Source organism: Leishmania mexicana, chromosome 22 (assembly GCF_000234665.1).
Source record: "Leishmania mexicana MHOM/GT/2001/U1103 complete genome, chromosome 22".
NCBI classification, from domain to species: domain Eukaryota; phylum Euglenozoa; class Kinetoplastea; order Trypanosomatida; family Trypanosomatidae; genus Leishmania; species Leishmania mexicana.
In genome coordinates this window covers 329,224-356,597 of record NC_018326.1, presented here as the reverse complement: position 1 = coordinate 356,597, position 27,374 = coordinate 329,224, and the positions used below count along the sequence as shown (strand labels likewise).

Below are 27,374 nucleotides of genomic sequence, written 5' to 3'. Positions count from 1 at the left end.
ATCCGATGACCTTCACCGTCCTCCTTGGCCTTCCCTTTACTTTTCATGAGGACCGCTCTCGCCAATGAACGACATTCCGCCGCCAGCAACGATCCCTTCCCTCCTTGTTCCAATGGACCTGCTGCCATGCTGTTCGCTCGTATCCACGACCTCAGCACTTGACCGCCCATGTCCGCACCATCCTGTCGGCGGTGCTGTTGGCTGATGCAAGTTAACGACCGGACATCCTCTACAGACACAGACGTGTGCACGTGCGCTTACGAAAGACGAGACAACGCAAAGGGCACGGAGGAGAGGCAGCGGGAAGAGGAGCCAAGAACCACAGCACGCGCAGCGTAGGCTTTCGCTTGGCTTCCTCTGCGCATTCTGGCGCAGGCGTGTTGAGCTCCGTTGCGCTCGTCTCTTAGCCAAGATAGAAAATATAAAAAGGGAAGCGAATCACGCACGTATCTGTGCATGTGACCAGGCGGGAGGAGGGAGAGAGGGGGGGGTCGTCCTGCGTCCAGCCCCCTGAGACACCGGCTGCACTCCCTCCCACGTGCGGCAAGCGTGCCAGAAAGCTGGAACACACGCACACACAGAGAAAAAAATCGAGGCAAGCCAGGCAGCGAAGGCGTTGGCAAGCGCCCCAAGCGAGAGAGCGCGAGAGCGCGCACATTTACACAATTTGTTTTGGTGCGTTGATGTGTTCCCCGGGAAGGAAGCCGTTCGCGGGGGGTCACTCTGACGTCGCGCCATCCACAACGTGACCACCGACATCAGCAGCGATGCATCGCGCTGACCTCACCCCCCCCCCTTCACGTCATCGGTGCCCCTTTTCACCACCAGAATTGGGACCAGAATTCGGTAGGGAAAAGGAGAGGAGAGGAGGGGGGAGGGGAGGGTGTGGGTGGCCGCAGATCGAGGTGTCTAGACCTCTGTGTAGGCAGGCAGACAGAGGGGGATTCGGTGGAGGTGGGCCATCGTCAGAGAGGGCGTGCGCCCGAAGGAATGGGATGAGGGCGTGATGATGGTGATCTGAGAGAGGGGGAGCGCCGTGCACAAGAAGGGAAGGGGAGAGGGCGAGCGGGATGGGCGGCAAGAAGAGTGGGGCGAGGGGATGGAGTGGGGGAAGTCACACGTGAACTCGAGAACCATCGAATCCTACGTTGGACCAGAGCCCGGTCAGACACGCACGTGACCTTATGACAAGCCGGTTGCCTTCAAAGTGAGCTGGCGCGCCAGCTGCTATGCATGAAAGGAAGAAAAAAAAGCATGAAGAGATCCTCGCTGTCCGCCACCGTGATGACATGGAGAACAGGCTCCCTATTCCGGCATGCGTGTCTATGCGCACACGTGTAGCCTGCGCAGTCAAGGCGGCCAGGTCTTCGAGGTGGCTGCCTCGTTGCCTCCCTCTCCTGTGCTGACGCTACTTCACTTGTTCGCGTGTGTGGCTTCTGTTACACAGACCCAGGCTTACACAGGCGCGCGGTCGACGCGGCAGCCGAGACCCTTCTGCCTCCCGGCCTCCTGCGCCTTGATCACGACGCGGCCATGGTGGGGGTGGCGCACGCTGGGCAAAAGAAGGGAGAGGCCTTCGCAGGAGCGTGGTGCTCCACAAATATGGTCAGCTCTCGCACCGCCTGCAGCAGTTGCGTCGCGTGTTCGTTGTTCAGCAGGTGCGCGATCCGGTTGCGCTCCACCCGCTCCATCGACCGGCGCATGTGCACCTCGCCACCAGAGAATAGCCCAAGCTTCCAGTTTGCTGTGCCCATTGTGATGTCCACGTAGTCCTGTCGCACCGCCATGAAGCTACGCTCCTGCTGCAGGTGGCGCACCACCATGGTGTGCAGATTCTTGCGAAGGTCGGACGGAATAATAAAGTCTACGGCCGTGGTCGATGGCGACGACGCCGCAGCAGAGGTGTCGTAGTCGCTGCAGACGTAGGAAAGCAGCTCCAGCGCGTTCTGCCGGGTACGGGCCAGCGCTCGCCACCGGTCCACTTCTTCGGCAATGGCGCGGCCCTGCAGAAGTCGCACATCAGCCGGCAGCGCGTTTTGAAGGCCAAGGTAGACGGCGGGTGACCAGCCCTGCTGCGCTGGTGCAAGCGGCCCTTCTCGCGGCATGGCGGTCGACGCTGCACAGCACCGACCACTGCGCTGGTGCGGATCGAGGGTGTGCTGCCAGAGCAGCGCGACGAGGTACCACAGCGCACGCAGGAGCTCGGCGAGTTGACGCTGCTCTTCCGGCACCTCGTGCACTATGGTATCGGCGGTACTCGCGCTGTCCACCGCCTCGTTCTGCGGCTCTGCCTCCATCTCCGCCTTGAGCTGGGCAAGAAGTTCAAACTCGCGATCCAGCACCGTCATCTCAGGCAGCCCCGTCGCACGCGGGGCGGCAGGATTCGGTGCCACAAACTGAGCCAAGAGGTAGTCGCGCAGTGCGCGCGGAATAGAAAGGGGAGACGGCGACGCGGTCAGTGCGTCACTCAGTCTGAGGAGAGCGCCAGCGGACGACGACTGGTGCTGCGGCTGCGACACAGCTGGCACTGGAGCAGTGACCGTGACCGAATGGCCAGTAGACGCCAGAGCCTTGCTTGACGCTCGCTCCGCGGTCCAGTAGTGTTCCAGCTTAGTGAGGCACATCTGAAGCACTGCAACGCCCATCTCACGCTGCGCCAAAACGTCGTCGTCACTCTTCATCGACAGCACTGCAGGCGTGTTGAGCGAGGCAGTCGGTGGTGTGCTGGCTGACGCACCGGACCTTACATTGAGCTCGTCACTCGCTTCAGCAGCGGAGGAGCCATTAGAGATGTGCACAGCTCCGACCAGCTTCGATGCCTGCACCATATCCTCCCGGGGGCGCTTCTGCCCTGCCGTGCTGCTGCTGAGCTCTTCTTGCTGCTCTTGCTGCTGTTGCTGCTGCAAGACTTGCACACTCTGCAGAGCGGCTGCATACGGATCATAGGTGGTGCTGGCAGATCCACCATTGCTGCTGCTGCTGCTGCCGCCGCCGCCGCTAGAAACTGCATGTGTTGTGGTAGTGGGTGCGGCGCTCTTGTGGGCCGTTGTTACGCTGCCAGAGAGGGCTTGCGTGTGTGCCGAGGCGTTAGCACCTGCCGCCGCCGCTGCAGCCGGTCCATCTGAGGCTCCTTGCCGCTGCTCCTGTTTCTTCTTCTTAAGCAGCCCTTGCAGTCCGTCGAAGCTCATCTTGGTAACAGTGAGACGTAAACTGGGTAAACGCAATGGCCGGTGCGTGTGGCGCGTGGCGTGTGGTAGCGCTCCGTGTTGTCCTCTAAGGACGTTTTGCTTGCGTTGTGTCGCAGAGAACGCTTGCAGTAGCGGCAGCTGCTGTGCTCCCACGCTGGTCAGTGGCGCGCAAATAGGGCGTGGTGGTGCGGTGTGCACGTGCAACGCAGAGTGGTTGACGCAGAGCAGGCGAAGTCGTACCGCGAAGGTGTTGTGCATCAACGAGGATTACGTGGGCGGGAGCAATGCGGGCTAGCGAGAGGCGCACACCAAAACACGAGGACAAGGAAAACAAAGCGAGCGAGTCGAGTCGTTCAGAGGGACGTGAAGGACACAGACCGCAACCACCGCGAGTGAATGGAAGCTGAGCCGTGGCCAAAATGCGAAGAGCGAGAAGGGAGGGAGGGGGGCGGAGGGCGGGGCAATGCGACCATCATCGGTGCCCTATAAGGGGTGCCCCGCTCGCTCTTCGATTCGCATTGTACGGATTGCATCCCCGTTCGCCCGTGACTGTATCGAGCACGCGCTCAATCCTCCTGTGCATGTCTTTCCGTTGTTTCGCTACTTCACTCCAGCGTGGCTCGTTGCGGGCGTCACAGCGTGCGAGGGCGGAGAGAACAAGAAGGGCCGAGCGTCACGCACACATCCACACTAACCGACACACTAGCGTCTTCGCAACCACCACCACCCCCCATCGCGGCTGCGCGGCTGCATCTGCGTATGCCGGTTTCACCTCACAAACGGCTCGCGCAGTGGACGGGCAGGAGGGAGAAAGCGCATGCGGGGGGAGGGAGACACACCCGCGCAAAAGGCATGAGGGTGTGCGTGTGGTGGGGGGAGTAAAACGAAAAGAGAAGCGCAAGAATGTACATGGCGCACACGGAAACAGAAAACACGCACACGTGCGCACATGCAGACTCCCCTCCCCCTCCTTGCGTGTCCATCGGCTGATGTCCGTTTCGTCTGCGTTGGTGAGAGGCTTGTTTACATAGTCACCACATCATGTGTGCAACGACGCACGAGAGACGGGGGAGGGGGTGAGGAGGGACGGGGGAAAGAGAGAGAAAACGGGGCGATGACGTGACTCACCCACCCGCCTCACTCACCACAGCGACGAGCACGTCTCTAGCATCAAACCGCACAAGACAACGTCGAATAGATACAGATTCCTAAAGCGGCCAAGCCACCAGAGAGAGGCAGGGAGGAGGAGGAGGAGGCAAACATAGCGGCGGCAGTACTGACCTCGCATCACGAACGCTATGATGATGATGGGGGGTTAAAGGGCGAAGAAAAAAGGGATGCCAAGAGGGCAGGGCGGAGTGGGCACACGAGACGCCGCACACAACAGAGACCACAGCTCAGCTGGCACCCACAATACCCACCTCCCTCCCCCCTCACTCGAGTCTTCGCTTTCCCTGCGCTCCCTTGTTCCACTGTTTTATACATGGTGGGGCCGCAAACGACTCACAGGCGACACGCACAATGAAGAGGGACGAACAGCATCACACGCTACTGCAGAAACACGCGCACGCATGCGGGAAAGGAGAACGTGTGCGGACACCTGCCTCTCTCCTCCGATGCCTTGGATGAAACATCGCTGGTGATGCAAACCGGCGAAGTGACGACGCCAGGGAGGGGAGAGACGTGCATACCCGCTCCTCGTGCTGCGACACCCTGACTTCTACATGCGCTGCTGGCCTTTTTCTTCCTTGGTGTGCTGCTAATTCGCTAGACGGATGCCGTCGTCTGCCCTTTCCGGGACTTCGCCTTTTCTTGCGTCAGCTCAGCCGCCTTGACGCGCACGCGGTCGCGCGCTGTCTGGGCGAATTCCTTTGCAATGGGGTTGTACTGCGGGTCCTCTATGAACTGCGCAAACAGGAACTGGATGCGCTGCCGCAGACTCGCCAGGGACGCCTCCTTGCGACCACGGTGCAGCAGGTCCGCCTCACGATCGACGAGCTCGCACAGCTCCTGCGTGAGCAGCGAGCTGGCGCTGAACTCCCGCACCGTCCACTTGACGCGCAAGAGGATATCTAGCCGGGCTGCTGTTGCCGACGGCAGGCCAGCAACGGCACTGTCCATCGTCGGTGTTGCAGCCAGTGCAGACCCGACAGCTGCCGTGTTTGCCCATGGCGACGGTGAGGCGAATGCCGGGTTGCGCACAATGTTCCCTGCCATCGGCCCCACCGACGAGGAGCCAAAGCCGGCTGGTGCTTTGATCGACAGCGATGCAGAGGCCTTTACCACTGCAACAGAGCCGCTAGAGGTGAGACAGAGCCGCTCGTACAAGTCGCGCAGCTCGGCAGCACGTTCTGTTTCGGGGGTGCGCACGTGCACGGTGCCCCATTGCTTGGGGGCGGCCATGCGGTTCAGTGTTTGCACAAAGTGCCTTTCCTGCTGCGTCTTTCCGACTTCGCGACGACGCTGGTCGAGCTGCTGCAGGAGCTGCAGCTCCGTCTCTGTGAGCGCCAGCAACGCCGCCCTGACCTCAGCCGGCGACAGCGACGGGTCGCGCTGGATGCGCGCCGCCTCGTCGGCGCGCCAGTTAAGAATGTCCTGCTTCAAGCGCTCAAAGTCGGCGGCGCTGCGCGGGTCGTCGCGGCGCAGCTTTGCGGCGTCCTCCACGGCCATCTGCAGTGCCTCCTCCCGACTCTGGCGCACCCCGGCGCGGTGCTGACGTGCTGCCTCAGCCGCCTCGAGCTCAGCGCGGATGCGTCGAGCTTTCCACTGACGGTACATCTTCTGAATGATAATCGCCATCTCCACTCGCAACGCCTGGAGCTCAGCCGCGGTGAAGTACGGCCGCGCCACGACGATAAAGTCGTGCGCCGCATCCAGGAGCAGGTCAATGCGCGGCGTCTGAACACACGCCTCCCGGTGTGTCTGACAGCTGCGCGAGATGCCAAGGGTCTGCGTCTGGCGAGTGCACCGATTAATCGACGAGCCCTTTGTCGCAGCGAAGGGGGAGTAGTCGAGGTCGCGATGGTAAAGCTGCGTCGCGGCGTGCAGCCGCACATTCTCCGGGTGACGCTTGTCACGGTACCCGCCGAGATACGCCTTCCCTGGAGCCACGGGGCCGTCTTGAAGGATGGCGACAATGGCAAAATTCGGCCGCACCGCGGATACCCCATCACCTGCACCGTCGCCACCGCTTCCCCCGTGTGACGCCGGCAGCTGCTGAACGTCTTGAATGGCTTGCATACGTTGGATCACTTCGTCGTAGCTGTACCCCTGTCTGCGTCCTTCGACGAGGACGTGGGGTGGGACTTCTAACTTGTGCGGCCGGATGCGGATGCACCGCGCGACATGATCGTCGGGGCCGAGTTTGCAGAGATGCTCCGGCACAGCCGTAAGCGACGCCTGCGCTTCTTCATTCTCGCCATTGGTATCGTCACGCGCGAGCGCCGTGCCATGAGCACCGGCGCGGTGCACATCCTCGGCCGCTGGGAAGGTGGCAGAGATCCAGATGGGCTCAGCACGATCGTTGAGATTGCCTTTCGCGGCACCGCCATCGTCGTCTGCGCCGCTGCGGCCCGCCATGGCACTTGTGACATCGCAGTCCAAGAAGAGTGTTCCCATGAAGCGCAGGCGTTTGTGTTGGTGGAAGAGCCGAATGGACTGCGGGTGGACAAGGAGATGATCGGCGATGCCTTCGAAGAGATCTTTCACAACAAGAATCCAGTGCGGCCCTGCGCCGTCTCCTGCGCCGCCGTTCAGCCCCGAAGCAGCTGCAGCCGCTGCCTCTGCGTCCGTTGGACGGTACACGCTAGGGCAGCGCACGGGTACGGTAAGCCGGGTGACGGCCCTCATCGGAAGCAGGGTCACGGTCACCTCAACCGTTCCATACGGCGCTTGAGGAAGAAGGCTCCAAGGCGGCGGAGCCGCCGGCTGGTGCTTGGCTACGTGCGGGGCAGCCAAGGGATTATCGGCGGTTCTTTGACTCTCGCTTGAGCCAGGGGCAACAGGAGCACTAGCACCGCCATGGTCGCCACCGCATTGCTGATGCTGCTCTGCCACGTCCACGTCAGCGTCTACCTGTGTGCCTTGAGTTGGTTGGCGGGTTGCCGCTGCGGTGGTCGCAGAGTTGCGATGCTCTGGTACACGCACAGCCCTCAACGGACTGCCGCTATCAGCGCCGGCGACGCTGCCATTTTCACCCCCCTCTGTTGATATTTCCTCGTACTCGGGCGATTCGTCGTCGTCGTCGCCGTTGTGGAGGCGGAGAGAGGAGGATGCCGGACGCACACGCACATCGTGCGCGACGTTGACGGCGAGGTCCACTTCAGCCGTGTGCAGTTGGGCGTAGTAGGCCACGCTGTCCTCTCGATGAGCGGCCCGCGGAGGAGCGACTGTGTGCCCTACAGCGGAGTCATGCTCTGCACTGTCTAGGTCGGTCTGAGCAGGCGGCGCTGCCATGGCCTCTGGCACTTCCTGTCCCTCCATATCGCCCTGGTCAGAGAGTGGCGGCTGCGACCCACCAGTAAACTCGTCAGCGCTGTCGCTCATCGCCGCTCGCGCCTGTCACCTCTGTCGTATTAATTTTGTTGCCAGGCGCTTGCTGTAGGCGATCGTGATGGTTGCGGAGACGTCGCGGCGCACGCGCGGATGCGGGGCGGTGCCAGAGTGTATGCGAATGATTGACGTGGAGGCAAAGAAAGGGACGATTACCTGGCGCTTATCGGTGCTCGGTTTTACGCACGAGACGAGCCGTAAGCCACCCAGACAGACAGAGAGAGAGATCTGTGTCGAGAACGGAGAGGGCAGCTACGCCAACAACACACACACGCACACACATAGCACGCTTACACGTGCGTGTGCGGGATCGTGCCGCTGTATACACTTGTTGCTGGCAGCGTTTCTCGCTCGCTCTCGTTTTCTCGCTCTCACAAGCGCGCGTATATGTGTGTCACTCTCCTCGCCGACGAGAACTGTCTTCACGCTTCGCGACTTCTTTGTTCTCTGCGGCGCAGAGGCGTGGAGAGGGAGGAGGGGAGGGAGAGAGGGATGTAGGGAGACAGTGGTGTGGTGAGTGAAGAGATGCCGACAGTTGTAGCTCGAGAGGCATGATGCGCACGAATCTCTCTCGTGGGCTTCCGCGTCCACCGACAGCAACAGCAAGCGAGAGGCTATAACAACTCGTCGCGGAAGAAGGGGGGTTGGTCTTTAGGTGCACGACATACCAGGAGTGAACTGTGCCCGTCCATGCCGCCGCGCCCAGCACCGTCTGGGCGTGCGACTGGGAGATGAGGTTAGGTGGACGCAGACGCCCCCTTCTCCCTCGCGCTCCTTCACGTATTAGCGGCCTTGCGCCACGTTCCGTGTTGGTCTGCTCTGCTTGCGTGTCGCCCAAAGGGAGGGGTCGGGGTGGGGTGTGGGTGTGGGTGAAGGGCAAGCCTGTGCGAAAAACCCCAACGGAGAGATGGCGAGGTGGCGGGCGTCAGAGGGGGCCAGCAGCCTTGTTTTTTCCCTGCGCCCCTCTTTTCTCCTCTCTCTCCTTCGCCATCAGCAGCTTCAGCTGCTCCTGCACCAGTCGCTCATTCCCTTGCTGATAAGTGGTGTAGGCCGCTGCGCCGACGGCAGCCGCCGCCACGAGCCCGCCAACGGCGCGCAGCATATTCTCGCTGAGGTCGCTTGAGAAGGTGTTGTGAGAGAGGGGGGTTTGGTGGGATGACGGAACGCTAGACGTCGATCCCCCCACCCCACTCTGTGCAGACTGAAGGAGCAGTATTGGGAGAAGAACGGCGGCCTCTTCGCTAAGCCGTGGGCGTCCTTGACAGTGAGGAAGGCGCCAGGATAGGCGTGTGACGCTGCAACGCGTCGTGCGCTTGTCGATGTGCGGGTGTGCGCAGGGCACCCTGTATACGTTTCCTTGGCCGGTGGCCGATCACGTCAGCGGGAGACGTGCATGCCAAAAGCAGAGGGAGATGGAAGGACGATGGAAGTTGGCGCTGATCGGTGTTACTGCAAGACGAACGATCGACAGGCGTGCGGGATGATGCGCCGACAAGGTAATACCGGCTCCCAGGCTACCATCGGTCGGGTTTCCGTTCTTCTACCTTCGCTTTAAATCCGTCGGAGCGGGAGGAAGGTCAGGGCCGGCTGTGGCCGAGCGCTGAGAGGGGCACACACTCACGAACGCAATGCGCCAGAGCGCATATATATTAGGGGCCCGGATAAGGATCGCGTACCTCACCGCCGCCAACACCCACTCTCTCAGACGGCTTCCATGTGCACCCATCACCCCCTTTTCTTCCCCCTTCGGGTTACCCACCTGTTGCTCGCTGTTTCCTCGCCCTTTCCCTTTCGTTTCTTGTCAGATCAAAGGACGCGGTTAGAGAGAGAGAGACGCACACAACAACAACAAAAACGACGACGGCATAGCGGGGCGCGCTACGGCTACTCACGCACCAGACATATCGCCCCGATCACCGCCACTGCCACACGCACGCGAGCGTGCACAGACACCCGACCCTGCGCAGCGTATTACACGCTGCGCCGACACCGCGCCAAGACAGAAGAAAAGAGAAGAAATAACATCATCATCAACGAAAAAACAGACGACGACGACGACGACGACACACAACAACCACAACCACAACAACAGGTGTACAGTAAGGCCGACAGAAGGAAGAGATGGAGAACAGCACAGAGCACACAGGCGCGCGCATCTATGCCGATGCGCGCGCAAAGACCGGACGACAATGGGGAGGCCATGCGAGAGAAACTCTCGCCACCAGAACCACCAGTAAATCGCTGCATAGAGCCTTTCCATTTTGTTTTTCTTTCAGCAAGCATGACGTTGACCCCCTACACCCACACCCACACCCACACGCATCTGCTGACGCCCTCTCTACCTCCACAACACATCCAGCAACACGCACGCCCACGAAGAAGGTCAGCTTTCATGCCATAAGGTGAAAAGAAAAGAGTTCGACAGCGACTCCCTTGAAGAGCACACACGGCTTGTGGCTAGCACGTGTGCAATGCGCAACGGCGTGGGCAAGTGTGCCAGCATGTAGAGCGCGTCTGCCACTGTGAGGGGTGTGCGACGTGCAGCCGGCGACACGCACACAGAGATAGAATAAAACAAATGAACACGAGGACGTGTCGCCCGGTGTCGTCAGCGGCGCACGCCGCCCTTATTTCTACTTCACCTGCTTCTGAACCTGCTCCATGATCATCTTGTGGAACTCCTCCGCGCTCTGGTGCGGCTTCACCACCGGCTTCCCGCACAGCTCGTAGGTCGATGATTCGGCGTTGTGCGCGAGGTTGCTCAGCGCATCCGTCGCCTCTTGCACCTCAAAGAACTTCGACTCTGTCACCTCCACCTCCGGTGCCGGACTGCTCTGACTATCCTTGATGCGAGCCGCAGCGATGGCCTTGTCCTCCATGATCTTGCTGCCAGCGCCGCCGTTACCCGACGCCGGACCAGTGGTGGGGCCCTGCTGCTGCTTATACTGCAGCACGCGGGGGCTCACCCACTTTCCACCGGACCCCTTGCTCGCGGACGACATTACGCAGTGTCGCTCCTTCTGAAAGGGGTTTGCTTTTTTTTCACTTGCTATACCCTTGCTGTTCGTTGGCTGCGTCGCGGTGCGTGACTCTTCTCGTCGGCGCGCCCGCGTACCTGTTAGTCCTCGCGCCACCTCGTGGAAGTGTGTGTGTGTGTGTGTGTGTGTGTGTTGGCGTGTGCGTTAGCCGGTAACGCACAAGAGTGTTCCCTCTGGACGGTGTGGGCGAGGAATAGCCGACAAGGAGCAGCGGTTTATATGTGTGCGTGTGCGTGCCCAGGAGAGATGGGGAAGGCAGTGGATGCGTGCACGTGCTTGCTCACGGCTCCAGCACGGGGACAGAGTCGCAGGAGGCAGACGCACAGACACAGGGGGAGAGAGAGCGAGAAAAACCGAAGAGGTGGTGTGTGGCGTGTGAAGGATGCAACCGCCAAAGCACACAGCAACGGAGAGGAAGTGACGAAACTGAGCCCCGAGCGGTATATGTCGTTGAATGGATGTGATGGTGTTGGATCGGTGAAGCAGAGGTAGAAGGGAGGTTCATGGTAGGAGAAGCCGGAGCGATGAAAAACGCGAGAGGAAAGGCAGAGCACTGACGCAACAACACAAACACGGCAAGCGTCTTTGCATGTGTGTGTGTGTGTGTGTGTGTACGTGTGTGTGCGGAGGACGAGGAGGTACCGCACAAGTTCGATTTGTCTCATCCTCATCAGCGCTGAAAGCTGCGCACGGAGCCGAGTCGCTACAGCGCGACGCTCGCCTTCACGTAACATTCGTTTGTTGGGGAGGGGAGGGGAGGAGTGGATGGAGAGGGGGGAAGCGGTGCGCTCATCGAAACTCCTCCCCTCCCTCACTTGCCTGGGTAGAGAGCCGATGATGACAACAAAGAAAAGCAAGTGCGGTGACTGTGCAGCCCTGCATCGCTACGCGCCTGCGGCTGTTCCGACATGTGCGACGCACAGACTCGCGAGGAAAGCCGTCCAAGAGCTGCCGCACCCCCGTCCTCCCCTGCCCACACCGATGTGCACCTTTTCCATTCCTCTCTCTCCCGCCATCTTGGCGTCAGTAACTCGGGTCGCCTTCTCACACCCTTGACAGCCACACACGCCACGCATCCGTATCGCGCCGCAGGTCAGTGCAAGCCAACCGCTCCATCACTGTCGTCGGTTCGTCATCCATCTCCAGCTCCGTCAACGGCTGCGTCAGCACCGTCGTATGCAGCAACGCCTTCATGTGCGCGACGCTCATGACGCCGTTGATGGCGGCGTGGCCTGTGGCGGTTGCTGCTTTACGCCCTGTGAGGTGGCCGGTAGTGGTTGCGTCCCCGTCGTAGTCGACCTCGCCGCGGCGAGAGCGATGCGTTGACGCAGGCGTGTCCGTCTCTCCCCCTCCCAAGGGGCCTTTCGAATACCTGCGCACGCTTGCAGAAGTCGCACTGCCGTTGCCGCCGCGGCCGCGGACGTCGACGCCCTTGGCCCTATCCCTCTCCACAGCCTCGTCGTCGTCTTCCTCGTCATCGTCGGCTGCGGCGGTTGTTCGAGACAGCTGCGCCTCATACAACTCCACCTTCCAACGCAGAAAGCTGTACGTGCCGCGCCGGCGAGACATGGCGGGCCACAACGACGCTGTGGCGGTGACGTTCATTGATGATCCGCCGCTGTTGCTGCCGCCACCTTTGCCGACGCTCCCGGTGGCACTGGCGGTGGATGAGGGAGGGCTGATGAAGTAGTCGTTGCTAGTGCAGTAGAGGTACGCCCCGGCGAGGAGAGGCGCACCCCAGGGAAGGTGCGGCTGATGATGTGACGGCACAAGGGCGCCTTTTGGGAAGGCAAGCACGGCAGCCGCAGGTGAAGGTGGCACAGATGCAGCGAGGGCACACGACGCGTTGGACACTGACGGCACCGCGCTGGCGCCGCTGAAGCCGAGCCCAAGAGTACCCGCTCTTGTGCTGGATGCGGCAGACCCGCCCACCGCTGTCCTCTCCGGTGTCGGTGGTCGTCGTTGTTGGCGCCACTGCAGCCACAAGCGGTACACGGTGGCACGCCAAGCATCACGTCGCGCGTCGCCGCTGCTTTCAAAGGGCACGGCGGCTTCGAGGGAGAGAATACGCTGCAGCGCTGCGGCTGTGCGCTGCGACTGGGACCACGTGCGCCACTCGAGGCCCACTACCTCGTCCTCGATTTCACGCCGTGCTGGCTCGGCGAGTTCGGCACCTCGCTGTCGATCGTGGGCACTGCAAGCGTACCTTGTATGCATGGGGGCAGTGGCCGGCTCGCCGCTTGGCAGGCCTTCGGCTGAGGTAGCCGCGGAGGTGTGCGGGGTCTGTGCGCGCTGCGATGGCCCCTGCGCGTCGTCTCGGGCCGCCGATGCGTCCAGCGCTGGCACACCTGCCGCCACGAGGTCGGCCAGCTGGGCCGCCGACAGAGAAAAGATAGAGTCCTCTGTGATGCTCTGCGGTCGCGGAGGAGCGAGGGGATGAGGTATGGCACGTTCAGCGGCAACCAATTGGACGACAATCGACGGCGACGGCACCGTCGATGGAGATGCCCCATCCTTGGCGTCAAGTACCCCTGACTTGACGACCGATGCGGTGACTATGGATTCGTGCCGCACGGCGTCTCGCACGCGATGCAGAAGGCGCTGCACGTCAGGACCGCCGTACTGCGCGCCGCTTGCGGCTCCTTCGCCGCCGCTAGCTTTCAAAGGCGGCGCGTGCTGCGCTGGTCCCGGCTCAAAGTCATCCAAGGTGAACACTGGCGGCAACTCGACACTCCGCGGATGATGAAGCGCCGCGAAGCTCGCCATGCCTGTTGGTAAGCTCAGACCGAGTGCATCTCGTCCGCTGGACGACGACGTCGCAAGCTTGCTCTTACCTTTGGGGAGAGCAAGTGTCGAGGAAGCCATGCCCACGTCGCCAAGCCCACTACTTTGGCCGCGCGCCGTGTGAGAGGAGACACCGCCTCCGCCGACGCCACCACCAGTATTCGCATAGAGCTGGTAGAGAGAGGCGTAGGGCACGTCGTCCTGCAGCCATTGCGTGAGCGGCGCCTCCGGCCAGCTGAAGCAGTACGACTGCTCATTCTCCAGCGGCAGAAGCTGCAAGCGCTCATGGACTGTGACTGCGCGTTCCTCGGCGGAGTCCAGCGGCCTGTACCGCTTTCGGGAGGTGCTCATGCCTGTCAAGCCCGCAGGGCTTCACACACCGCCTCTGCGGCGTTGCTCTCCTCCTGTAGCTAGTGGTTATCTGTATCCGTCAGCCCTCCTGTGCGCAGCCAAAACGCGAGAAGCAGCTTGGTTGATGTGGCGCCCTTTTCCAGTAGGCTCTTGGTTCTTCGTTTTTTTTTGTTTTGGCTCGTGTGCGGTTACGGCGGCTCCGGCGAGAGAGTCCGCCTGGATGCACGCCTATCAGCGCAGGGGTGCGCCTGCACACACACACACACACACCCTACGAGGGTCGAGGAAAATGAAAAAAAGGAAAAGCAAAGGTAGAGGACAGGGAGAAGCGAGTCACGCACGCACAAGCGCACGCCCACGCAAATGGGGTCCCAGCGCATACACGGCCGACATGTGAGCGATCGGGGAAGCAGGATCAAGTGTGCCGAGTCGGCCAGTCTCCTCCACTGCTGCACGTGCATCACTCGTGAGCAGCAGCAGCAGCAGCAGCGGCAGGACTGTCTACACCCCCTTCCTCGCGCCGACTCCCCAGCACGGAGTTCCTCCCCCCACCCCACTCCCAAAAGGAGTGCACGGCGAAACAAAAAAAAAATCCCATTAGATGTTCCTCACCGTGCGCGCGAGTGCGGATGCCGTCGTACTTGCAGGCCTCGATGCGCAGGCGCGAGCGAATGCGTGCAGGCGCGTAGGCGCGGCTTGTTTGTCTTTTAGAGGTCGTAGTCGTGAGATAATGAACGAAGGACAGGGCCGCGAAAGGGAGAAGCCCCACGAAGAGGGAGGGAGGGGGAGAGAGGCAGCACAGCACGCAAACCCCCTCCATCATCCAAGCCGCGTCGTCGAAGTGTCACAGCGCTTTTACAGTGACCACCACCGCCACCAAAAATGCCCTTCAACTCGGGTCAGCGACTCATGAACAGGTGAAGAGCACACGCGTGCGCACACATGCGCAAGGCCTCCCACCATAACGAAACAGAACAACCGCAAGTGTGTGTGTGTGTGTGTGGGTGTGGGTGTGAAGGGGGCGAGCAGAAGGACGAACGATTCACGGCAAAAAGCAGCCGTCGCAGGCGAGCGCCACCAGACGCTGCGTCAAAAAGGGATTGAAACGGAGCTGCGTAACCCGTCTCCTTGCACATCTCCTCTCTACCTCAATGCCGCTGTGGCGTCACTGGCAGCAGCGTCGTCTGAGGCCGTCGTCCAGGGCCATACCACTCACTCGTGCGGAAACCGCGCGCTCAAGATGCACACGAACAGACGCACGTATCCTATCTCAGCTAGATACCCTCAGCAGTGATGGCAGGCACGTCCAGCATAGTCGGTTCCGTCCGTAACCCCGCCCGCTTCATTGTCATGAGCGACGCGTACGGGATCGCCGTGCGGTCTGGCAGCACCATCTCCGGATCCTCGGCAAGGGTCAGAAGCAGGTGAGAAGACTTCTTTGTCTTCCAAGCATAGTAGCCACGACTACGAATATCCACCTGCTTGTCGGTCGGCCCCGGCATGCAGGTGATGTAGGCGATTCGCAGGTGCTCCTTGTCGAGTCCTTTGCCCTCCGCCCCTTGCTGCGCCAGCTCTAATGCCCGGAAGACGGCCATGTGGCCCTTGCGCGGAGATAGCTTGCACTGCGCCATGGCCTCGCGAACTGAGAGTCCGCGGAGCACGCTCAGCTCAATGTCCAGCTTTTTCCACGCAGACGGGACAGCCTTCATCATGAAGCTGTACTGCGGCAGCTGATCCTGCGCCTTCTGCAGCTCCGTCTCCAGTCGCTCGCAGTACATCTTCCAGTTCACCTGGTACATGACGCCGTCCTCCTCCACCAACGCCCAGCGATCCTCCGTCACACGCTGGCTGTTCACCACTTTCTCCCAGCGGTTCACATCCGGCAGATTCGACTTGGTGACCCAGAAGGAGCGCCACAGCGTGCGGTCGAGTAGGATACGTGGGGTGCTGCCCATGTGCTTGTGAATCGCAAACGGGCGGGTGGAGTAGTACTGCCGCTTGTACCACAGCTCACGAGCGTAGTGCTTCTGCGTCGCGAGGAACTGGCCGCCGACGTTCTGCCGCTTCGGGGCAGGGCGGAGACCGATGTTGTACCGAGGGGCTGGCTTCGGCATCCTGCACTCACGTGAAGTACTGTGTGTGTGTGGAGGGTAGAGGGGGTGCTTGCCCAGCCGGTGGGCATGGGAGGACACGAGAAAAGATCGCGGAAGAAATACAGGCAGAGGGGATGCGAACAAGTGCACCATCGCTGAGGCAAGCAGCATCGCCGGGGAGTGATCTGGCCGTCAGCTCATCCAACGACTCGGGGGTGCTGGCCGTCGATCATCCCTTTGCTGAGAGTATCGACGGGAAGGCGGAGGGCGGTGGAAAGAGCTGGCCACACGCACGGCCCAGCATCCACAGGGAAAGTACGCCGATTTTCTTTTTTACGCCGAGCGGGGCAAGCAGGGAAAGGGCGCTCTCACCCGAGATGTACTTTCAGCGGTGCCCTCCCCCCCCCACGAGGGCGCACCCATCTTTCGTGAGAGGATTCGCTGTGACAAAGCGCGGATCACCCCGTAGTCATCCTGGAACGGATTTCGCTCCTCCGACAGCCGTTATACGGCCTCCCCAGTGGCCCTTGCACAGCGGGGTAAGGGGCGCCGCTCACAAGTGGCAACGCCACGTCCTTCACATGCGAGCGGGCGAGAGACGAGTCCAGCGCGGGGTTGCACTCCTCAAAGCTACGCGAGTTGCGTGTCGGCAGGATTTAGTAAATCCGGTTGCGTAGAGAAGCGCAACGTGTGCAGCGCCAGACCTACACCCACTGCCGCTAAACCTCCTTCAGCTGCTTTATGGGGAGGGGGCATGCAGGATGGGGAGGGGAGGGGAGGAGGCGAGCGGCCACTGTGGATCCGTCTGCTCTCCGTACAGGCAGGTGATGTGCGAGGCAGTTGACGGTCATGTGCAGGCCACAATTCTCTCTGTATCACTGCTGTCGCGCGCCTGCGCTGTGAGAGACCGATAAGCCCGGCCCCACCGCGCGGAGCTTGCGACGTGGCGCATACGGTATGCCGGCTGAGGGCACAGAACCACACGCTGCCCAGACAGCGGGCGCGCTGTCCGACGCCTCCTCCAAGATTCCCGCGATCCGATGCGACCACAGAACATGTGTAAGGTACAGCGAACGCACGACCTGCTGGCCTGCTTCCGGAGGGCACGAGGTCGTTCGCGCCGCCAAGCACGGCATTGCATCGCAGCGACGCGTCGCACGGTGGGGGAGGTGGCGACGGCAGAGCGTGTCGAGTCCCACATGGGAGGTCCTGCTGCATGTAGATTACCGCCCCCTCCAAACTGCAGCACGAGAAGTACAGCACCTCCACCGGTAGGGCACTACTCTGCTGGCCCGCTCCGTGTGCGAGCGCTTTGTTGGCGATGGTGACGCTTCAGGGAAAAGCTCCTCGAGCACGTCGTTTCCCGATGAGTCTTCAGGAGTGGCCCCACCACCACCACCACCACGCCGTTGGGGTACGCCACTTCGATGTGCGTCACCTCCATGTTATCAGGGGAAGGGTGTGTGGCTATGCACGCTCAAGAGAAGGGAGGATGGCAGACCAAAACGCGAGGAGCGCATGAGGCTTCAGTACACGCCAGCACATCCCAGCGAGAGAGCGCAGCGCGGAGGAGATCGAGGGGGCTCCAGAGGGCAGTCGTCCAGCGACCTGACCCCAGAGATCCACTCATCCGCTCGATTCTTCGTGATCAATTCCGCAGAGCAACACGCCGCTCAGTTCTCCCCCCTCCCACACACACACACAAACCTCGACTATTCCTGCGCTGTTCGACCATGTAATTACTTTGCCCAGTGAAGTACTGCACGAAAGTTTACAAAGGACACATCACGGAAGAGAGAGGGCTATGCAGTGGCGATCAAGACGGGGTATAACGACACGACCTGCGCGCCTCATCGTCCCACCGACCGCCCGCATCACGGAATGTGTGTGCATCACGCGAGTCTGTTGGCCTCTGCAGGAGAGTGCTCGTACCGCCGCGGCAGACAAGAAGCGCTTCTCCTTTCCATCCGATGGTCCACTGACAGACCCTAAGGGTCTAAAGCGGAGAAGATAAGCCGCCGAAGCCCCACAACGGTGCACTGGAGGAGCAGGAGAGCAGCAGTAGCAGCAGCAGCGGCAGCAGCAGTCCCGGAAAGTGTGCCGTCGCCAACAGCACCTGTAAAGTCCTTGCCTCGCCAGTGATCCCCATGCGCTCCTCCCTGCGGCACCGCGCACTCAAGCGCAGCAGCAACACACACGAAAAAAATAAAAGCAAAAGATCTATATTACAGTTTATCAGCAAAACAGCACATGCTCTCACAGAAGGCGCGTAGAGGCGTCTCCCCTACCCGCATGACAGCAGCAACAGCAGTAGCACTCAGAAGCCCCACTGCACCATCTCCTCCATATCCTCCATCTTGTCATACGGCAGCGGCATCCCGCTCAGCAGGTCGTGCTCGGAGGCTCCGTGGGCCCAGTGCGTGTGACGCACCTCCGCATCCGCCTCCGACAGCACCAGCACGCTCGCCGCGAAGTCCTCAGCAGCGGCGGCCTCTTTACGCCGGCCGGCTTTCTCCATAGGCACCACCGCGGCGACCGTGGTCGCCTCGGCTGCCGTGGGTGGCCGCACCAGCGACTGCGCGGCGGCATCCAGCAGGTGCTCCGCGAAGTCTTCGTGCGCCAGCAGCTCGGCCGGCACGGCCAGCGCGAACGGCAGCTCCGTGAAGCCGCGTGCACCGGTGTGCAGCGTGCGCGCGTCGATCACCAGCGCCTGCACCGCGCGCCGCCCGCGCAGCTCCACCAGCGCCGGCGCCTCCCACCGCCCCACCGCCACGCCATCGCGCGCCAGCCGCAGCCCCGCCGCCACCACATCCGCCACGCTGCTGTCCGCCGGCAGCGTCACGCGGCGAAGCCGGTCCGCCGACAGGCTGCAGCGCGCCACCGGCAGGAAGTCGCGGTAGGCGTGTCGCCGGTCCGCGCGCGCCGCACCCAGCGACATCCCGTCCGCCGGCGGCACCAGCACCTGCACCACGCGCCTCCCGCGGAAGTCCGGCAGCGCGTGCCGCAAGCTGCGCAGCAGCGGGCAGAAGCCCTCCTCGTCGTTGCTCACAAGGATCAGCGGCAGGTGCATCAGCCGCTTGAAGTTGACGTCCACATGCGCAAACTGCAGGTCACGCGCACCGCTCTCCTCATCGATGCGCCGCGATACCCGCAGCTCATCCGTGCCGCCCTCGTCCTTCGGTGCGCTGTGCCAGTGTTGCTCCAGCAGCATGGGGGTCGGGAAGAGCTCCTCCAGGAAGTTGCGGAGCGTTTCGCCGATGAAATTGAGGTTAAACTTTGAGTTGATGTTCGTGAACGCGGTTTCATTGCGGTAGCTGCGGATGCGAGCCATTCGTCGAGCATTGTGCTGCACGTCATCATCGAACTCATTATAAGCGGCTTCCTTGAGTTCTTCGCCGCGGAAAGTTGCCGGTGCGCAGCCGTCCTCGTTGTCCAGCGCCACGTCCACCACCGGGAACACCGGTGTGTCGTTGCCCAGCGGCGACAGTCCGGCACCGCGCTGCATGCGCCACGCCTGCTTCGCCATCAGGTACGGCAGGTACTGACTCGACGCGGCCCACGGATGCCGCAGCATGTGCGCCGTGTGCGTCGATGGCGGCAGCAGGTCCATCGTGGTGCGCTTACGCTCCATGAACATGTTCAGGTTGAGGTCGGGCGCGTAGTGCTTGTGGATGTAGCCCCACATGTTGCGGCACTGTGGGTAGGGCGCGTGGCTGTCGAGGCGCATGCGATACTTGCGCAGACGCGGCTGCGTCTTGAACGTGCGGTGTGTCGGGAACTCGTGTGCAGCGAGGCGCGCCGCCCAAACTTCGAGGTGCCGCATCAGCCGAACGCGAGCACCTGATGAACCGGCAGCCAGTTTCCGCTCCAGCTCCACCCTGCGCAGCAGCTGAGCAAAGGCTGCAGCATCACGCGCGACATCTGCCTCTGCCTCCGCTGGGGGCACCCGCTTCAGTTCTTCCTCCACCCGTTTCGCTGTTCCGAGGTAGTAGCGCGGGGCGATGAGGTCTGCAGTGACGCGGTCCAGCACGCGGCGGCCCCAGTGCACGAGCGCCGGCATCTGCGCCTGGCCTGCCCACGTCCACTCCCTGCTGCCCGGCATCGTAGACGGCGCAGGCACCAGCGCAAAGGTGCCCGCTGCGTCCGCGGCCCACGCCGGCTCGCCCTCCACCGATACGCGCGGCATCGCACACGCACCGTGTGCCCGTGCTCCTTCCGCGGCACCCCACGCGCACTCCGCCCACGCGCACACAGTGGCGCTGCTGTTGCCCGCGCACGCCGTGCTCGCGGCCCTCGCGTCACCTTCCAGCGTCCTCACGCTGCTGCGCGCGTCCACGGCAGCGGTGAAGGCGGCCCACGATGCGCGCACGATGCCGCGTCGCACCACGGCAGCTTCGCCATCCTCCGATGTCAGGGCAGTGGCAGCAGCAGCCGGCTGCACAAGCTCCTCCAGATCCGCGGGTGTCTTGTCCAGATGTCTCTGAAGGCTATACGAGTTTTGCAGCACTGCGCGTGGAAAACCAGTTGCGTGCGGCACGTCCTTAGGTAGCTCGTTGGGCCGTGAAACTCGCAGCACTGGCCCCCCGTAGACGTTCACGAAGTCTGTGATGTCGACGTCCTTCATGATGAGGTAGTCGTCGTTCATGTAGACGAAGACGGAGGACGCATTGCGCAGCCGGTACACGAAGGGCTCGACGACGTAGCTGTTGACAGTCGTCAGCGGCGCGGGCGGCATCAGCGCGCGCTGGTCCACAATGTGGATGCGCGTGTAGTGCAGCGTGCCGGTGTGCGCCTCCTTCACGAAACGCGCCTCGGCCGTCCCGAGCACCTTCGAACCGCCGCCGTCAGCGGCACCACCCGACGCTTCAGCGCGAGCCGCGGTCGCCGTGGCAGCGGCGTAGAGGGAACGCATGAAGAAGTTCTTGCTGTGGTTCAGCCATAGCGGCACGTTGCCGTACGGCGCCACGACGGCCATGCGGCCACGGTGCCAGCTGCGCGTGTGTTCTAGCAGCCCGCGCATGCTGTGGCGCAGCTCGTCGCAGTCTGCGTCGATGCTGTCGGGCTTCACGCTCTCCATGTCTGCGCTCACTGCGCGCAGTAGCTCCATGTTCGTCAGCGTCATTGGCGGCTGCGGCGGCGGCGGTGCGCCCTTGATGTTGTGGGGTCGGTTTGGGTGCGTGGCGGCCCACCACAGGGACGCCTCCACGCGCCTCATCGCGTCCTTGCCAGCGCCCACGTCCGCCAGCAGCTCCGACATGGCGCACGAGCTCGACGCCGACACGAACAGCAGCTCGGCGATGTAGCGGCTGAAGGCGTCCTCGGCGATGTGCGGCGCGTTGGTGTCCGTGTCGGCCGCGCGCTGCATCTCGCCCCACAGCAGCTGCACCGACGCGATCATGCTCCAGCACTCCCACGTCTTCGCAAACGGCTTCGTGTAGCTGCGCGTGATGTCGCTGCCGTTGACGTAGGAGTAGATGAAGTCGAGGTGTGCGTGGCGCTGCAGCAGCTCGTCGCGCGTGTAGCGGCGGTAGTGCGTGCGCAGCCCCTGGTCCGCCTTGGTGAAGTCCGCGTCGACGGTGCCACTGCTGCTGTCAGTGGTACCGGTGGCCGCTGCGGCTGCGGCGGTGGCTGCGTAAGGCACGGCGAGAGGCCGCACAGTGAAGCTGAATGCGCCGTTGACGGCGTGCCGCGGCGCGGCGTCGCCGAGCTGCCAGTTGGCCTCGCCGGCGAGCCACGACGACGGCGCCAGCGGCGTGCCGCGCTGCACGCTCCGCGGCGCGGCACAGAAGGCCTCGTAGGTGCTGCGGCCCACACCGCTGCGCCGCCGCTCATCCACGCGCATCCCGCCGCGGCCGAAGGTGCGCACCACGTAGCGGTCGCGCTCCACGTCATGGTGGATGTACGCCGCGTGCGGCGCGCCGGTGTAGCCGTCGTAGCTGCTGGCCGTGGGCCGGCCGCAGAAGTGCGCCAGCGTACGGTCCGACCGCGGCCCGTACGGGCTCAAGGAGCGCGGGTCGTGCACGGGGGAGACGCGCGAGGGCCCCATCGACGTAAGGTCGAAGCGTGTCTCCTGATAGGTCCGCAGCTGCAGGTTATTGAGGTTTCGGTGAAAGATGTACAGGTGGATTAAACTTGTGACAGTGCATAAACACAGCAGCACGAAGGTGATGCACGTCACCGTGGACACCTCCCACCAGCGCATGAGCCTCATGAGGCACCACATGGTCTTCCGGATGCTACGGGGCTGTTTCCATATCTCTTGCGCTGTCCTGCGAACCTCGTTGACATGGGCGGCGGCGAAACGGTAGTACATTGGTAGCACTTGCAGGACGTACTCGATCAGTTCGCTCATCACCAAGGCTGCAACGTAAGCTGGAGCTTTCGGCATGGTAATAGGCACAGTGCCGATGCCGAGAACGTAGGGAACGGTGGCACTCTCCTCCCTTTGTGCCGTATCAGTGTCCACGGTTGCGGTGGCTTGGAGTCCCCTCCCTGTCTTTTCCGTCGATTTCGCAATCAGGCGGGGGGGGGTGTACGAGGATATGTGCGTGCGTGCGTGTGTGTGTGTGTGTACTTGCGGATCTCTGTGACTGTTGCCAACCGGTCAACTGCTTTCTGGCGTACCTCCGCACTGCACCCCGTGCACCCACGCCAGCACACACGGAAGAGGCACACAACGACGTAAGCAAGCAAACATGCGTGGGAGAGCCCAGAAGATGAGAAGAGCGCACCCATGACGGGTAGAAAGCAGGTGGCACTTGTGCAGAATCATGAGCACGAGAAATTTGCATGTGGGACGGGTGATCTTTGTCGGGGAGAGGCACGCACGACCAGACCTGAGCCGACGGCAAGCTGACGGCAAAAGCGTGAGTAAAAAGAGGTCAAACGTTCGGGTGGAGGCGCGCGCGTACAGCCCTCCACCCCACCGCCAACTCGCCAGTCTCGTGCTCACGGTGTGAAGGAGGGGCAGTCTCGCTTGGCGGACTCGATTCTTCCGTAAAAAAAACACGAATACAACATTCCTCTATTCAGCCCTGTCAAAGGTCCCATATCGCGTGGTACGACGCAGCGCTGGACGCGCGCGCCACAGCAGTGCGCCCACTCAGTTATCTGAGCACGGACCTCTGCCCTAAACTATACCCAGCCCCCGCTTCGCGGGTCTCCTCATAGCAGCCCCCAATCATGCCGGTCGCCATGTGGTGCATCCCCTTCAGGGTGGCTCGGGCCCCCTCCCGCCAGTGGGCTGTGTGAGGGCCTGGTGTGGGACGCGTTCACGGCTCGCTGGCACGTTGTCCATCGCATCGATGGCACAAGTCAACTCACTGCTGCAAGTAGCTCCGATGCAACACCATCCAGGATCGGACCCTGTCAGCATCAGAGGTGGCGCGGCATTGGCCACGATAGAGGAGGGGCCGCCTGGCTTCTCCCCAGAGAAAGTGGAGCGGGGTACTGAACCCCGAGACGCCACGGGCTGAGAGAGGTGCGTGCCCCCCTCCTCCGTCATGAGGGGCCGCAGCAACGAAAGGAAAGCAAAAGAACGTCCTGATGCGGCCCTCACGCTCTCGCCGAGAAGAGCCCACGTAGACACTCGTGCGTGGACAGACGTCATCGCTCCCCGCACCCAAAGCCACGATGACGACAAACATGAAACTGTCTTCGTTGATCGTCTCACCTTCGCTTAGCTAAGAGAACGAGGTGCTGCAGGGCATGTGGCGGATTAGACGCCAGGGGCGTACACGCCACCGCTGTGGCGTTGCGGCGGCCCCTCCTAATCGCCGTACACCTCGCCCTTGTATTCCTCATCGAGCTCTTCGTCACCCTGGAAGGCGTGCTCCTCCTCCATTTCCTCTTTCTCGGTGTGCCGCTCAGCACGTTCCCTGTCCCGCGGCACAGGCGCTGCCACGGCTCTCGGCCCTCCGGCGCTGTCCGCCACATTGCCGCTGTCCGTGGTGTCACCGCGCTGATGGAACTCGGGGCCCACCTGCAGCGGCGCAACGGCGAACGAAAGAATCTGCTCAAAGGCCGACTTGGGCTTGTTCACGACGGTCTTGCTGCTCTCCACCTCGTTGCCCGAAGATAGCCGCAGGCTCTGCGTAGCAGCACCACCGCCGCCTGGCAACGTCGACGGCGGCATCTGCGGCACACCACCCCCGCTTTCTGCCGTGTAGCGGCCCAGCAGCAGACGCGCCGTCTCGTTGAAGTAGTGCAGGTCGTGATCCTGTGGAGAAACGGCGGTTGCCACGGAGCTGGCGACAGCACCACCGCTCAGGTGCGGGCCAGCTCCAGACGAAGCCCCGGCACCCGTGGCTCCAGTGCCGGGCAAAACGCTCGAGGTGGCATGTCCTTGGGCAGAACCATCCGCAACTCCAACGTTGCCGCCACTGACGCCTCCGTTCACTGAATAGCCGTTGCTATGCTCCTCTTCATCGCTGGACCACACATCCGACCCTCCGGCGCCCAAGTCACCTCTTAACGGGCTCGCTACGCCATCACTGCCACCGTCGCCAGCATCGTTCGCCGGGACAACGGCGGCTACAGCAGCAGCTACAGCAGCCCGCCGGGCACGCTTGCGCTGCCGCGTCTCCGCGGCCTGCTGCCCGATCGGGTCGAACGTGGCGTCCATGCGAGCGCCAGCAGCGGTCGACGGCACCAAAATGGAGAAACGCGTGCGGCTCGCGCCAATCTTAGTCCTGCCTGGGGTGGCAGCGTCGAGGTTCAGCCAATCGCCGCCCCTGACAACGTTGCCCATGTCCACGTCATCCACCTCGCCGGGTTGGCGAGTGCCGTTGAGACGCAAGCCCTTCACCTTTCGCTTGTACCGTGTGCGGCGGCAGACGCACCACACGACAAGGGCAATGATAGCAGCGGGCACCACGAGGGCGATGAGACCGAGGAGAGCGAGGCGCGTGGCAGGCGGGCGGCGCGTGCCGAGGTCGTCGGGAGGGGGTGCTGGCGATGAGGGAGGCGGTCCTGTGTCCGCGTCGTCTTCACCGACCAACACGACAGCGCTGTCGGCGGCTGAGGACAATGACAACGACCACCTCAACGATGGCGCCGCGGACGACCCTCGCGACAACGGCTCTACGGATAACGACGGCGAGGAAGCCGTGGTCCCTGGAGCCTTTGCTGCTGTGCTGCCCCTCCCGTTAGCGCCCTGGCGGACGCCGGTGCTCGAGGGAGACGGCACGGATGCAGAAGCGCTCTCCTCCACGGCGAACAGATCGCCCACTTTCGAAAACGTGTCAGTGTCGTCAACATCGCCGTCAGCCCGCGCGGCGGCCACCACAACAGCGGAACCCGTGTGGGGCGGTAGCGCTACGGGCTGCAGCAAGGACACAGTGAGCGGTGGCGCGTGTAGGCCCTTCCCCCTCCCCAATACAGCGCCGCTTAAGGCAGAGACGCAAATCGCGCGATGAGCACCGTCGCCGCAGGGTGCCGTCACCACCGCCGCCATAAGTGAGAAACTGCACAGCAGGACCACAAGCAACAGCACCCATTGAAGCACTCGCGCCGTGGAGAGGCGAGGACTGCGGCTGCGCTGCAGCCCTTGATGAGACGCGGGACACATGGTTATGCCTACGTGGGCGTACCTATCCTTGCTCGTACGTAGGGATTCGCAGCAAGATTGCTGCCGCAGTAAAGAGGGAAACAGACGGGAAGAAACGCCTGTGGACGTGTGCCAGGACAGCGGCACAGACACCACAGGCGGACGGGGCGAAGGCAGCACACGCGGGAAAGAAAAAGAGGTGCAGCCCCTCCCCCAGTGCCAATGATGGGCGGCACCAGCAGAGAAGAGAGACGGTGGTGTGCGAAGCACACAGCGCACTCCCCCTCCCCCTCACTCTCCCCGCATCACCACGCAAACGTGCGCACACACTCAAATGACGCCGTCGTTTGCTTTCCCCTGTTTGCCGCTGCTGAAGGCGCACCGCGCGCGTCCTCGATGCGCTCGACCGATGAGCCGCGGATGTGCTTTGCACGCATCACCCCGCTGGCTGCCGCGACTCTTCTCCGCGTATCCGCGTGTATTCGGGTTGCTGGGTGCCAAAGCCTATTGCTGCAGTGGGGGGAGGGTAGAAGGAAGGGAAAGCGGTGTCTCAAGCAGTGGAGCGGCTTGTTGGCGCCCGTCGTGCACGAGCGCTGCGGTTGACCTTGAATGGCGGTGCTGGCGCATGCACACACCGAAGGAGACAAACAGCACAAAACGCAGCACACGATGAAATCGAGGGAGCGGCGAATGGGACGGGGGGTGCGGAGGTCGTGTGCTGGAGGAGGTCAAACGGCGCCCAGTGGAAACACAACACAGGAGGAGGGGGTGGGACGGTGCGGCGAGAGAGATGAGGCGATGCATGGAGGGATGAGGAGGTCATCACGGCGCCATCCCCCGCGCTGCCCTTCACATCTTCCCCTCTCCCCCTATCGTCCTTGCCGTGCCACGATCGTCAGGAGCAGGCGCCGCCGCACAGAGGCTCCGCACATCGAGCACGAGCGGCAGCACGAGAGGGGTGCCGAAGGGGGAAGGGTCAGCATACGTCAGGGAGCGGGGGGAGGCACATAACGCGCGCAAAGTGCCGCGTTCGGCGTCTGTCCTGTGCCACGGAGACGGAAAGAGGCACCAGCGCACGCCGGTGTCGAGAAGGGGGGAGTCTGCGAGGCACACTGGCGCGTGTATCTGGGTGAGCGTACGACGCTGCCCTCCGCTCCAGCCCCCTCCCCCCGCCGCAATCCAGCGCTCACGCATGTCAGCAGTCTCAGCCCTCCTCCGCTTTTTCTGCGCGCTTTGCGCGCTTTGCTCTTTCCGTTTTTCCCTCTGCGCCTCGTGCCATTTTCCTCTCCACCTCTTCAGGCGCGTATTCAAATACCGCTCCAGCGCCAGAGGCTGGCGCCAAAACGTCAGAGCACACTTTCCCGTGTACGTGCCCGTCCACCAGGAACAAGTCAACACACGCGCGCATGCACAATCACAGCTCATCCCCATCTGCTGCACACCACGGCTATGCCAAGCAGCAGGGCAGACCAACACCGTCTGGTCCCCGCTCAGCCCGCCGCAATCCCACTGCGTACAGCGCAGGCTGGGCCCCGGGACCACGCGCGGCATCGCCGCAGCGCAGCAAAGGCAGAAAAGCAGTAGGCGCATGCGCGCATTCGTTGAATCGTCCGCATGATCCGCAGTGAGCTGGTCCAGCCGTGATCATGACCGTTGGCCTCACAGGCACAGCGCCAGCCCACACCTGTCCGCTGGCACCAAGAGTCCACAGTCGCGCTCGTGGGCACGCTGCAGGCTACTTGGCCTGCCCGCAAACAGCAGGCACTGGGACCTGGCACCACGGTGTGGTGGCCGGCATCGTCAGGAGGTCAAAGCACAAGCA

The 27,374-nt window shown here is 62.6% G+C and overlaps 7 protein-coding genes across 7 annotated transcripts; all 7 read right to left on the bottom strand.

The window, feature by feature from the left end:
* Positions 1–1,520: 1,520 nt before the first annotated feature.
* LMXM_22_0910 (conserved hypothetical protein) lies at positions 1,521–3,188 on the bottom strand (the record flags this gene model as incomplete). Its single annotated transcript, XM_003875496.1, has 1 exon — positions 1,521–3,188. The coding sequence occupies one exon, from the start codon at positions 3,186–3,188 to the stop codon at positions 1,521–1,523; it is 1,668 nt and encodes a 555-aa protein (XP_003875545.1).
* Positions 3,189–4,955: 1,767 nt separating this feature from the next.
* On the bottom strand, positions 4,956–7,733 carry LMXM_22_0900 (conserved hypothetical protein; the record flags this gene model as incomplete). Its single annotated transcript, XM_003875495.1, has 1 exon — positions 4,956–7,733. One exon carries the CDS (start codon positions 7,731–7,733, stop codon positions 4,956–4,958), a length of 2,778 nt encoding a protein of 925 aa, XP_003875544.1.
* A 2,639-nt stretch (positions 7,734–10,372) lies between these two features.
* LMXM_22_0890 (conserved hypothetical protein) lies at positions 10,373–10,741 on the bottom strand (the record flags this gene model as incomplete). The annotated part of the gene is made up of 1 exon (XM_003875494.1): positions 10,373–10,741. One exon carries the CDS (start codon positions 10,739–10,741, stop codon positions 10,373–10,375), a length of 369 nt encoding a protein of 122 aa, XP_003875543.1.
* A 1,080-nt stretch (positions 10,742–11,821) lies between these two features.
* On the bottom strand, positions 11,822–13,912 carry LMXM_22_0880 (conserved hypothetical protein; the record flags this gene model as incomplete). The annotated part of the gene is made up of 1 exon (XM_003875493.1): positions 11,822–13,912. The coding sequence occupies one exon, from the start codon at positions 13,910–13,912 to the stop codon at positions 11,822–11,824; it is 2,091 nt and encodes a 696-aa protein (XP_003875542.1).
* Positions 13,913–15,186: 1,274 nt separating this feature from the next.
* On the bottom strand, positions 15,187–16,026 carry LMXM_22_0870 (conserved hypothetical protein; the record flags this gene model as incomplete). The annotated part of the gene is made up of 1 exon (XM_003875492.1): positions 15,187–16,026. The coding sequence occupies one exon, from the start codon at positions 16,024–16,026 to the stop codon at positions 15,187–15,189; it is 840 nt and encodes a 279-aa protein (XP_003875541.1).
* A 2,296-nt stretch (positions 16,027–18,322) lies between these two features.
* LMXM_22_0860 (hypothetical protein, unknown function) lies at positions 18,323–22,393 on the bottom strand (the record flags this gene model as incomplete). Its single annotated transcript, XM_003875491.1, has 1 exon — positions 18,323–22,393. One exon carries the CDS (start codon positions 22,391–22,393, stop codon positions 18,323–18,325), a length of 4,071 nt encoding a protein of 1,356 aa, XP_003875540.1.
* Positions 22,394–23,773: 1,380 nt separating this feature from the next.
* LMXM_22_0850 (3'a2rel-related protein) lies at positions 23,774–25,573 on the bottom strand (the record flags this gene model as incomplete). Its single annotated transcript, XM_003875490.1, has 1 exon — positions 23,774–25,573. The coding sequence occupies one exon, from the start codon at positions 25,571–25,573 to the stop codon at positions 23,774–23,776; it is 1,800 nt and encodes a 599-aa protein (XP_003875539.1).
* Between the last annotated feature and the right edge of the window lie 1,801 nt (positions 25,574–27,374).